This window comes from Plectropomus leopardus, chromosome 5, assembly GCF_026936395.1.
Source record: "Plectropomus leopardus strain MGB_pleo_1.0 chromosome 5, ASM2693639v1, whole genome shotgun sequence".
NCBI lineage: Eukaryota > Metazoa > Chordata > Actinopteri > Perciformes > Serranidae > Plectropomus > Plectropomus leopardus.
In genome coordinates this window covers 28,161,614-28,174,192 of record NC_142180.1, presented here as the reverse complement: position 1 = coordinate 28,174,192, position 12,579 = coordinate 28,161,614, and the positions used below count along the sequence as shown (strand labels likewise).

The 12,579-nt window shown below is 40.4% G+C and overlaps 1 protein-coding gene across 7 annotated transcripts in view; it reads right to left on the bottom strand.

Annotated features, from left to right (window-relative positions):
- celf5a (cugbp, Elav-like family member 5a) overlaps positions 1–12,579 on the bottom strand; it is a 220,148-nt gene that overhangs the window by 96,637 nt on the left and 110,932 nt on the right. For all 7 annotated transcript variants that reach the window (XM_042482210.2, XM_088077880.1, XM_042482195.2 and 4 more), the window contains exon 3: positions 3,988–4,036. In XM_042482210.2, coding sequence (XP_042338144.1) covers positions 3,988–4,036 — 49 coding nt within the window. The remainder of the gene's footprint in view (positions 1–3,987; positions 4,037–12,579) is intronic.

The following is a 12,579-nucleotide window of genomic DNA, read 5'->3' as shown; positions in this document are numbered from 1 at the left end:
GGCATAACCTCCAGGGCAGGTGATGCGCACTGCATGCAAAGCATCCTCATTGGAGCCTCTCCAGGATGAAGTTAATACAAAGATAAGGCTCTGTATTTTTGACAGCATTTAAAGTCAGGACCTCTAAATTCCCTGGTACACTGTGACACTGCCCATGTCTAGCTGGCATTTTAAATTTGTGCTGTAAGCAGGGAAAGCACAGTGTTCTGGTGTGGGCCTGTCTGGTCTTAATAACAGCAGAGAGTTGCTCCTGGAGGAGCGCAGGTCCAGCAGGCATAAAACCACGGTAACAGGTCTTTCCCTAATGGACAGCCAACCTAGCGAGGTGATCTGAACAGTCCTGCTCATAATGAGATTAAGGGACTAATTAGTATGACTGTGTGTTGTAGTGTGACTGTGTGCACTGAGGAATATATGCCCCCTATCGGACTAGACGCGTGGCCCCTGAGAGATAAGGCCAGACTGGGTCTGTCCTCCAGTGTCCCTCCCTCCACTGCACGGAGAGGCTAATTAATATTTTTTGCATCAGCTCTTCCAGCTCCTGTGCAACACGCTGAGTTATAGTCCTGAAGTTATTGATCTGCTGGCAACAGCGGGCAAATAAGGATCAAAATTACAAAAATTAAATCTTGGCAATTTTGACAACGTGAAATAAGGAGAGCAATAATCAAAGGGCCCTGCATAATTACAGCACAATAAAATTCTTGTCAATCTTTTACAGCAAATAAGAAGCTAAGACTCGTAAAAGTAGGCCATGGAGATGCATCTGCAGCACAGTCCATCAGCTAACAGTAGCACGAGCAGCTAAAGACAGAACCAGATAGAGAGAAAACCAAAATTATCTTTGCCAAGGATAATCACAGAAATAATTCAAGCCAGCAATCTGGAAGCAAGGATGAGAATACATGATTTAAAAAGTGAAAATCAAATCCATTCTCATTCACACATTCCCTTTCTCCAGCTTTCGTTTCTACCTCCTAACCCGTTAAAGTCACGCTAGTGTTTGATTGCCCCTGTGGCGCCACTCTGACCTGTTCATTTAAGATGATGTGCAACTCTCAGGTCTGTTCCAGCACTCATTTGTTCCTTGGTTGGGTCCCCACGGCTGGCCAGTAAGAGGACCCCATACTGACCAAAGTGCCCTGGGAGCTTTAAACCCGGCAACTCACAGCCAAGTAAAGAGACAGCTGAGTGTCATTGTTAATGTGGACACACAGCATCACAATGGCAAAATCAATGGAGCTATAGGGGACATCAATCTTGACAGCACAAGACCCTTTTGCTTGTCTCACCACTCCTCTAAAGCTTGAATGAATGGTTGTGAGAAGGAGAGAAGATGAGGGGGAAAGAAAGAAAGACAGAGGGAAAGAAAGAGAGGAAAGAAAGAAAGAGAACATGGAGGACTGACAGTGATCTTTATTGGCCTTTCTTCCATCCATCTCAAGGGGTTATGCTGTCCTTTGAAGATTGTGTGCATTTGACAGGCAGCCAAGTGGCCAGCCATCCTAATTCACCCAAAACAGGCAGAGGTTTTTAGGTAAAGCCTCAGAAGTGCGGCACGGCAGCTGTATGCAGTTGGCATCGTGCTCGCATTTTCTCTCCCTGTCTGTTTTTCACTTCCAAATCTCTCTCTCTCTGTCTCCATCCAAAAGGATGAGAGAGACTGAGAACAACGCTTCCCCATTTCAACAACAAAAAGGCACTCGTTTTGTTACAGGGTGACACATGAGATGCACACCAAAAAAATAACAGCAAGGTTCATTGTCTCTGACACTGACTTAAAGGATGCCTCCTCATCCCATTAACATATATGCAGATAGGCAGTGAGTAAATGAAAGCCTCCAAAAACGGGAGAGATCAAAGACGACAGAATTAAGGCCAAGTAATGAGGATCTTGGCAAGAACCCTGCAAATTTATTGATTGTTTGGCAAGCTGTGCGTGCTCCTGCTCCATTTTCCCCTCCCTATATACCATTTACTCTCGTGTTTCAAACACACACAGACCAAGCCGTGTGGTTTCTAACGGGGCCTTTACATGGCTATGGCTCCAGAATTGAGCCTAATCACTATCTAATTTACAGTGCAACGATAATGTACTTGGCATAGGGAACAAGAAAAGGAGATGGGCAGCAGGGAAGCCCATCACAGCCCTACATACTTTCAATAACACTCTTACATCAATTACATCAAGTACAAGGGCACTCGCAGAATGACTCTGTGTGAGATTAATCCACAAACCCAAAGGATTTGAACCAGAAACACAAGCTGCAATATGAATGAGGCCAGATTACAGACATTTCTACTACAATTTGTTAACTGCCACAAACAAAGAGACAAGACGTCAAACAAAGGGCCAATCCCATCTCATATTTTTATCCCTACTCCTTGTTTTTCAAGTGCCATTTTGCCTCTGAACCAAGATACAAGGGGTAATGTTAAAAACTTTCCCTATGAAATGAGTCAAGCCTTCAAGACACTGATAGGTCATCTGTCAGGGTTGACACACATTTTTGCCAACAAATTTCCATGACATTTCTTTGACTTTTCCATGACTTTGAGGAAATTTCCATGACCATACATTCTCCGAAACGACTACTGTGGATTGTCTTTTCAAAGCCATGTATTATACTTTTGAAAGTAAAGCTGGACATCATAAAATTGGCATTTTCCGGCTTTGCACAAACTTACATCTCGTCAACAGACAAGGTGCAACTCAGGTCGCAATCTGAAGTTACCCCAGAGAACAAAATAACGTCAGGTAACGTGACTGATGTGCCTGAACATCAACATGTTGTTATTTAGTTTTTTCACCACATATACTCTATTATACGGGTATTTGTTAAACAAAATTCCCTAATTTTCCAGAACTGGAAATTGCTATTTACACATTCCATGACTTTTCCAGGTTTTTCATGACCAAACAAACCCTCATCTGTATACTGGTGTTATATAAAGAGATGCGATGAGTATTGCCAGACATGACAAATATGCCATCTCCTGCTGTAGTTATTTCTTTTGTGTGGGCTAAGGGCATCCTTTTGTGGTTATCAGGACACTCGTGATTTTTAAACAACTTTATTTTCACACTATCAATTGATCAAACATGTCGTCAAATTCGCTCTGTAGCCGAATGTCAGCCACCCGTGCACCTACCCTCACTGTCTGCACTGATATGTGAGGAGCAGTAACAAGTGCAGCAACTTCACTGCTGGACTTAAGTCAAATTTTGGGTGTCATATGCCATCCAAGGGGATAATGCGACGGGGAAATATATCTAAATGTGCAACTGCCATGCACAGATCATCAATAACAATGTTATGTTGCCTAGCTAGCTAGTTATCAACAAAGATACTGGCATACAAGTGATTTATTTTGTAATGCTTGTTAAAAAGAAAAGGACCATAACACATTGAAATGACATTTAAGTAAAATAATGTGATCATTAACATGCTTTTTTGAATCTTCTTGAACAAAGAAATCACATTTATGGGTTTGTTTTGTTGCTATCTTGCTGATAATTTCTAATAGCAGTTCAAAGTATGCCACTTTAAAGCTCAGTTTAAAGGGCCATGCAGCCTTTAAACGTCCCCCTACCATTCTATCCAACGAAAATCAGGACATCCTACCCCTTTATGTGAAGATGCAAAACGTAGGGGTATGGACTAAGTGGTAGGAGCAAGGGGTGTATTAGAATTGGGCCAAAGATGACATCCAGTCTCTCCTCTGTCACGTAACGTTTCTTTTTTTTTTTTACATTCATCTCTTCAGTAGACTCTGCAATGATCAAGTTGCTACCATTATGTAAGCACAGCGGCAGCATGAGAATAAAAGGAATTGGGATGAGATAAAAAGAGTGTTGGCTGAAGAAATATTGCATTGAGAGCAGTGGAACAGATGAGATCAGAGGGAAAGAATGAAAAGAATTAGCCTAGATAAGGCAGATGAAAAGGGGACATGAATAAATGATGGAGAAAAGAAGACAACTACCTCCACGACTCTCGCTGTCAGCCGGTTTCACCTGGATGGGGCGAGTCATCTGGAGGAGAGAGAAGAAAGAGCAACAGAGAGGTTAGCGCTGGCGACTCGGGCTGTCGTTGCTACAACAACAGGCCACAAACCAGAGGTGTCAAGACCCTCTCTCCCATACTAATGGCTGTTCTGTGAGACTGATCAAAGTGCCTTGGCTGGGGAGGAAACCGAAGCACCATCATGCAGCTAAGTTGACTTGACACTATGGTGTTTCTGCTGCCTGTTTTTCAGTGTAAACAAAACAACTCTTTCACACATAAAATTGAAAGTCTGTGTGTGTATCTGTGTGTCCATTTGTATTTGAGGTATTTCATTGCAAGTGCATGGAGAAGTTGCAAGGCTGCAGATGTGTGCCTTAGTGATAGAGGCCGAGGCAGTCCTACTAAAAGTGAATCCAGCCACAGGAGGAGAGAGATCAATGCAGGCCTATTGATCCAGGCCCTTGGGCTGTGGAGAGTGTCTGGCTGGGAAGGATTCTCTGGTTAGGAGGCTCACTCTAATCCACTGGACCCTGATAAGAATGGCATTGCCTGGATTAGATGCTTCTGTCATCACAGTCTTTGTGTCACGCTCTCCTCCTTCCCCAATTTTACCTCCTTCTTTTTTCATTATTGTTGTTCAAGCTGAACAATTTCACCAGACAGGAAAAGTCTAAAAGATCTAGCTGTGATTTGCAATATGTTTGTTATAGCTGCACCACCGTTTTGTTTTGTTTTTTAATTGAACACATGCCTCCTAGTCACATGACAGCATGCATGCTGTTTATACACCCACACACACAATGTATAATATGTATACATGTACTGTAGCAGTGCATAAAGCTTGCAATACAATTTATGTGCACTTGTCTGATGCAAGCACCCCTCCTTCCACGATTCAGTCCAAAACAAATAGATTTAACAGTAAAAACCACACATTTTAATAAAATTGGGGCCAAAAGTGGCACCAATTTATAACAAGATTACTGGAACATAAAAGCAACCTCTTACCACACTCTCCATTTACAGTAAACCATTTGTAGCTGCTATTTAAGCATCTTTTTATTGCTGGGAACTATTTCCCATTACCAGGCATCCCAGTCAGATGACTGAAAACCACCCGGTACTGATATTTTTATACCTACATATGTATATTTTTTTTTCCGTCACCCTGTCATGTATCTTTTTTCTGTTCAATTCCAGAGCAGGGCTGAAAAGGTCAGATTTAAAGACAGGGCAGTCCAATAAAAGCATGACATGTTCAAGGAGAAACACCATAATGGGATTTTAAAATGTCTTAATAACATGCTGATATATGGGGGAGAGGCCCAGGCCCGATTCATTAAGTGCTAAACGTATCCATTTTCACCTTGAGGAACTGAGTAACCTTCCCTCACTGAAATTATTCCATAAATTTACCCATCGTAAATAATAACTAGCACTGGCTAAGTCTTTGTAGGAAAACAGGGAGGATGCTTTGCTTGTGAAGGTTGAGGTTTTGGCTCCTTGTTTCTTGGCTCGCTCCCCCATCCTCCTCCCTCCCCAACTACAAGTGCTTTCTTTTCCTTGTACAACACGAGCAAAGTAACCCCTACAGTATGCTAATGCCAAGCCACAGGGCGCACAGCTCCCCAGCATGTACGGATAGATTACAGAATCAACCGCGACACTATCGCACGCGTGTTCAAAGCAACCTCTGAGACAGAAACACCTCCGAATGGAGGAAAAAAACATCCTCAAGACAAATTCACAGATAACTTGACAAAACAGGAAATCTTTGAATTTGCCTTTGACATGTCAAACGGACGAGAGACGCTTCCATCCTGCCAGCTGATTTTCGTTCAAATTCATGATGGAGGAGGCCAAATCGGCGGCTGTGGCTCCTCTACCAAGCTATGATCTCAGCCGTCTCTACAGGGTGCCTGTGTGTGGGAGGCAGCTCTCTCTAAAGCTAGTTACTGTTCAGCCTCCAACATGCCAGCTTAATGGTCTATCTATTTGCCCGAGAGCAATGCATTATGGTCCTGAACAGTCACTACTCATGCTGCTCAGTTTATTCCATTCCCCTTGAACACAAACAAAGAAAATTGTGTAATTCCAGCATAAATTAAGGGCACATTGCAGAGCACACTATCACTAAATGCATGCTCACACACAGCACAGACAAGGTAACTTTATGTGAAATGTATTAAGTGCTGCTGTTGCCAAGGAGACCATTCATTAACTCCAGATACTGTGAGGTATGTTTTTTACTCAGTCGTTGGTGGGCTGGAGCTCGCAGCTTCTCGACACACCCACAATGAACGACAGAGAGAGAGAGAGAGAGAGAGAGAGAGAGAGAGAGAGAGAGAGAGAGAGAGAGTGAAAGAGAGAGAGAGAGAGTGAAAGAAAGAGAGAGAGAGAAAGAGAGAGAGAGAGAAAGAGAGAGACTACATTGGATTTTTTTTCTTTTTTCATCTTTTTTTACAATTGATACTTATGACACACACACACACACACACACACACACCTTTGCAAATCATGTGCTTATATGTCAACATTCAATATGAGACATATACAATATGTTTGTACATATGTGCGTGTGTGTGTGTGTGTGTGTGTGTGTGTGAATTAAAGGGACAGTAACCTGCACCTTATTGCTTTTGATTGTTTGTTAGTTTGGCTTTGTTTGCTGTATCGTGTAAATAAAACTTCCTGAATTGAAGATGAATTGAGAGAGAGAGAGAGAGAGAGAGAGAGAGAGAGAGAGAGGGAGAGAGAGAGAGAGAGAGAGAGAGAGAGAGAAAGAGAGAGAGAGAGAGAGGGGGGGAGAGAGAGAGAGAGAGAGGGGAGAGAGAAAGAGAGAGAGAGGGAGGGAGAGAGAGAGAGAGAGAGAGAGAGAGAGCTTACTGCAACTCTTTAATAAGATTGCGTCTTTGTTGAGTCGTGTTTTTTACTGCCCTGACTCCACCCTCCTGCCTTTCACTTTCACACACACACTGAAAAAGAGAAGCACAACAGCACTGTACAACACTTATCTCCTCCCTATAGACTCCCCTGTAAAAAAATCTACAGTTTCAAGTATAAATTGACCAACTGGCCAAATAATACAAATGTGTTTTAAACTTGAACTGATACTAAGAGAGAAACTTCAACTCATCTGTACTTATATTCTGTTTCCTTTCAAGGGTTTTTACCTAAGGACGTGTACGTCACTTAAAGGGATATTTTGCTGATTTTAAACTAGCTTTGTAACATAACAATGTGGGTAATAAATGAACAGTGGTAAACTTCCCTCCATCTTACCAGATCCCCCCAATCATCTCTCAGCTCAAAAACACACCATATGATGGATTTTTAACTCACTTTATGGCTTTTGCTCAACCTAAAGATTGCACTTTTGCATTTCGTATGCCCATTACCACAGAAGCAAGAGTATAAAAGTGGATCAAGAGACACCAGCCCTCCTCTCTCTCTCTCACTTTCAAACACAGGTCAAACTGTAAAACTAGGTAGTGCTGATCAAATACAAAGTAAAAATGTTTATCTGAATTGCCTATTTTTTTTTGCCTGTAATGTGTTTTTATTTGCATAATTCTCACCTCAAATGTTTACATCATTTGTTACCATCGCCATGTTGTTTCCTGCATCAAAGCAGCCAAGCTTGCACAAATGCATTGCAGAGCATTCTGGTAGTTGTAGGTCTTTTACCTCCAAGCAAATGTAAATGCCACAGCCCCTTTTCATCTGTTTCTTCAGGTCATGTAGCACCAAATTCAAAAGTATATTTCTTGGGCACAGACAGGTTAGTTTTATGAAAAGAGCATGTATCCAGAAGTGAAGTACCTCTTTAAATACCTTGATTTATTCAGTAAGGTTTAGGTAACCAGGCATGACAGTCCTAGTGTTATTATGCTTTTTTTCCAGTATAAATGCTCAGCATGTTCTCAGTATGGATGTGTCATCCAATGAAGCACAAATAATCTGTCTCCTACAATAATTTGCTCTTTTTGAATTTGTCCAGATTTATTTGCATTTGACCACCCATGAGGAAAACTCTAGTCCAGTAAAAACACTTTCTTAAAAGACTGCATTTTGCATGTTTCAGTGCCACAAATCACAAGTTGTAAACATCACTGCCAGAAAACCTAGAAGGTTGTTGAACTGTTTTTGTGTCCTCCATGCAGCCATTATTTTCACATTTTTATCTATTAAGTTTTAGCATTGCATGGAAACACAATATCTGCAAGCCTTTAAAAAAAACAAAAATTAAATGAAAACCAAAAAGGAAATGAAAAAAGGAATATAAAAGTAGTCATGCAGTCGGAAGACATGTGACAAGTCTGTGCTGACTCAGGGTGCATTAACATGTTGGTGTGAGGCGGTAAAATGCTGTGTTAAAGAAGCATATAAGGTGGGCACTTTTTGAGGTCATAATGACAATTTTACAATTAGAGTGCCTTGCATTAGGCTCCTTTTTATCTTAAAGGCCAGTTTAAAGTGAATGTCAGCTGATTTTTTTTTTGTGCATCTAAAAAAACAAGCTCTTCGGCTGACTCACAACAACGCAGTGGCTGCACAGCCTTTAAATTAGTTACATTTCTTCATCTTCTGGTTGAAAAAACTGTTTTTGTTTTTCTTGTACAAGCCTTGGTCTTTCTCTTTCTTTCGCTCCAAAAGCTTTGCTGCTCTAAGGGCTTTGAAAAATCTATAGTTCCATATGCTTTTATTAAGCCGTCTCATTTGCCCAGTTAAGCCTCGAGTCAGTTGAATTAAAGCTCTTAGCACTAGTATGCTGCTGTTTTATATGGAGGGTGAGATGGAAACCCCCAGGCCTAAAGTACATAATGTAGTGTGCAATGGGCCTGGAAAATACACACACTGCCAGTTGGTTTGTTTTTTTGTGAGCCATTTTTATTCTTTGACTGAAACTAGCTACATATTGAAGCACCTACGTGTGACCACTCCTGGACCAACATACTATATGATCAATACATTATCTCAGTATCCTGGTTAAGTATGTCCCAGCTGGGGAGCAAATGTCTTTCTACTGAAACTATTATTAGCCACAAAAAAGACTACAGGCCCTGGGCTGCGGCCACAAAAGACATCCCACTGTATGATTTCAAATTAGAGCAAGTCAAGGAAGTGTAGTCAGGACTTGGCTTGTTAGTAGCGTGGAGGATTTAGAGTCTACTGTTGGCACTATCTACAGCAGTAATGAGTTCATGACTAGTCGAGTTTCGCTGGATTGAGCAGTACAGTCCCAGACTCCACACTGCTGTATAGGGTTGAATGATAGGGGGAAATAATCAAATTTAGATTTTCTTTCTCATCAATACTGTGATTCAGTATGCAATTTAAAAAAAAGTTCCTTCGTTTCATTATTAATCAATTGCTGATATTTACACAAGTGGATTACTGCTATATGTCATTCAGAGGTGGCTTCATACAGCTATCTAGTGGAGGTCGGGATGTGTGGACAGTTAAATGATTCCACAACCAGAAACCAAGGATTACCAGAACCATATGGAAATATGGGCAAGTATGAAGCTACAGCTAACAATGTAAAGGAAGCAAAAAAGGATGAAATTACAGTTTACAAGTTAAAGAAGCATACAGGATTACATTTCACTGGAGTTGTACCTTGTATAATATGACAAATAAATGACAGACTGCGCAATAAATAAATCTGTAATATGACCAACACAACACTGGATACAGTCAGCATATGAAGTGCTCCCTCATGTAGGCCAGGCTTGTGTTATGATTACATATGATGAACCCATGCATGAAATAATATGAATAACATGTCTATATTTAGCTATTGACCTTCAATCACAGTAGAATATTATAAATGTAACTTTCAGCCTTGTAAACATGTTATATAAGGTAATATAATCAAAATGACTTAACTTGCATACAAACTGAACAAAGCAATGCAGAAAAACAGCCCTGTGTGAGCACTAATATATGAAAAATAAAAATGTGTCTTATTGAACTCCAGTCAGTGACAGTAACAGAGCAAAAAAATAAAAAATATTCAGATAACTCAAAGCCATCACTTTACCCAGAAGTTGGGAAGCAAGCGACCAACATTATATGTTGATTAGCTGCAGAGTTTATTCATGGACAAACTGAAGCCTACGCTGTACATTTACTAGCACTTGACAACTTTACAGTTAATATTTTTCTCCACTCCTGTCACCTCTCAGTGCATCCAGCCTCTCTCTCTCGACCACCGACTCACTATGCTACTCTTATAACAACGTAATATGAGGTCGTGCATTGCACTTAAACCCGCCCTTGGCTATCTCCACATGATCATACTGTGAGCATCAAAGCTTGCACAAGGCATTTTGAAAGTTGTTTTTATCTGCTCTCATTTGCATATATCACATGAAGCATTTCAAGTGTGCACATGAAGGTGTTTCCAACCCTCTGGTTAGTTCATTGATTCATTCAACCTTTATTTAAATCTTTATGTATCATCGAGGGGATGTCCTCATTTACAACAGTTTCAAAAGAAAAATTAAAACATCAATACATCTAAAATGATGGTTGGATTGTGTAGCAATACGAAAACTAACAGGTTTTTTTTTGTAAGTGTGGCTCTTACAATTAGAAAATTTTACTCTATTACATTGTAATGTTGATTTGAATGCAATTAATTGTTCAGCCCCACTGCTGAAACCCCAGAGAAAGCAAATAGCAAGGCAATAATGCTGCCTTGGAAAGGGTTTCAAAGACCTGGTACAATTCCAAGCCCCAAAACTTTGCCAGTCATTAACTTTGATATCATCCAAAAAGAGGAACCTAAAATACAGAAGAATGCAGTAAACTGAAATAAATTTCCAGTAAATCTTGTCCTGGTTTACCAGAAGCTCATCTCTCAGTAGTAAAGTCTTTTTACAGCAGTTATGCAACAGCACTTACTTACAGTGCTTGCAATAAAATAACTCTAATAGCCATACAATATGTGTGATGTCTTTCGGCTTTCACTCAGGTTTAATATAGAGTAATGTTTGTTCTGGGATCATTAATACGTATTAGTGGGCCATCAAAGCTCATGTTGCTGCATTGCTCAGTAACAGGAGCATAAACAGCCCTCCTCTGACTGAGCCGTCTCTACTGATATAATTAATATTTCCAATTATTGATCCGAGGGAGTGCTGAGTGGTGGCTGTCCGGGGGCCCTGACTTCAGCTAATAAATCTGTACTGTATACAGTACAGGAGCGAAACAGAGAAAGTAGCGTAGAGAGAGAGAGCTGGGGGTGTAATGATTTATAGTTATGAAGTGCTTCATTGCAATCACAATAATTGTCCATTAACAATAAAAAAAATCACAAATTACAAATGAAGATCAAATTTAAAAGGCTCAGTCGAGCTGGGTAATGAACTATTTCTTAATACTGCAAATTAACTGCATATGAAAAGACCACTTTTACATGAAAATGTGATAATGTAGTTTTGCAGTGAATGATATCATGATACATTTTTTTAGCAAAACAAAGTGTATTTTCACACAGCTAATAAAACACTGTGACAATGTTTAGAGTCTTTGTAATAAACGGATACTCTTGGCTCTATATTCATCGCTAAAGATTAACCTACTACAAACAACATAATTCACATAAATCATGCCACTAGCTCCTCTGTACAAAAGGACAATCTTTACCTGGCATTTTATCTGTAGGATATTCACTCATTGTCAGGGATTTAATGTATACTTTGTGCATGTAGAAATGTTTTTCTGCACACTACATTATTCTTGTTATCAATTTATTTGCCATTTGGTCCAAACACTGTAAGAAAATAGTAAAAATGTACATCACATATTGCCAGAGCCTACAGTGACGATCTCTTATTTTCTAATGTCAACTTGAATTGTATAAAAATAAGGCTGAAAATAATATTCTGTTTTGAGTTATTGTGGAACTATAGAGGAGAACATGCCCCAAAATGTCAGGAAGCAAGTAACGGTTTAGTTGCGAACTTGCGAACATATTTACATATAATTCTGCTTGTTGGGAGTTGGAAGGAATCCAACATCAGATATCAATTTATTCCTTCAGTATAACCGAGCTGGAAGTCACTACACCTGAAATCACACCGCGAGCAGCGTCTCCTCTCGTCATGTCACCCTGTCACACACACACCTGGCGCAGGAGGAGAGAGGGGGGAGACGCTGGTCTGACGGCAGCTGTCAGCAGTGTTCAGCGGTTACTGAGAGTAGCGAGCATTGGAATAAATGACAGTATATTTCCTCCTTGTTCCCTGATGATCTAAATAAGTTACTAAATGTGTCTCCTGTTGTCTTTCTTAAAAACAATGCTGCTGAGAGGGTCCAAAAAGCCTCTAACTAGCAATAAAGTCAGCATGTTAGTAGTCCTCTCCTCTCGTCACCCTGGCACCTTAGATCGTCTTGTTCATTTGTTTTTGGACGTGGACATGTTGTTTAATTGCACAACATTCGTAACAGTGTCCCCTACACTACAGTGAAAACACCAATTAACAGAAAATCTCATCAATAGCGGGGAAAGAGTTAAAAAAGAAAAGAAAAGAAAAGAAACAATGGGGGGAACCCTGCT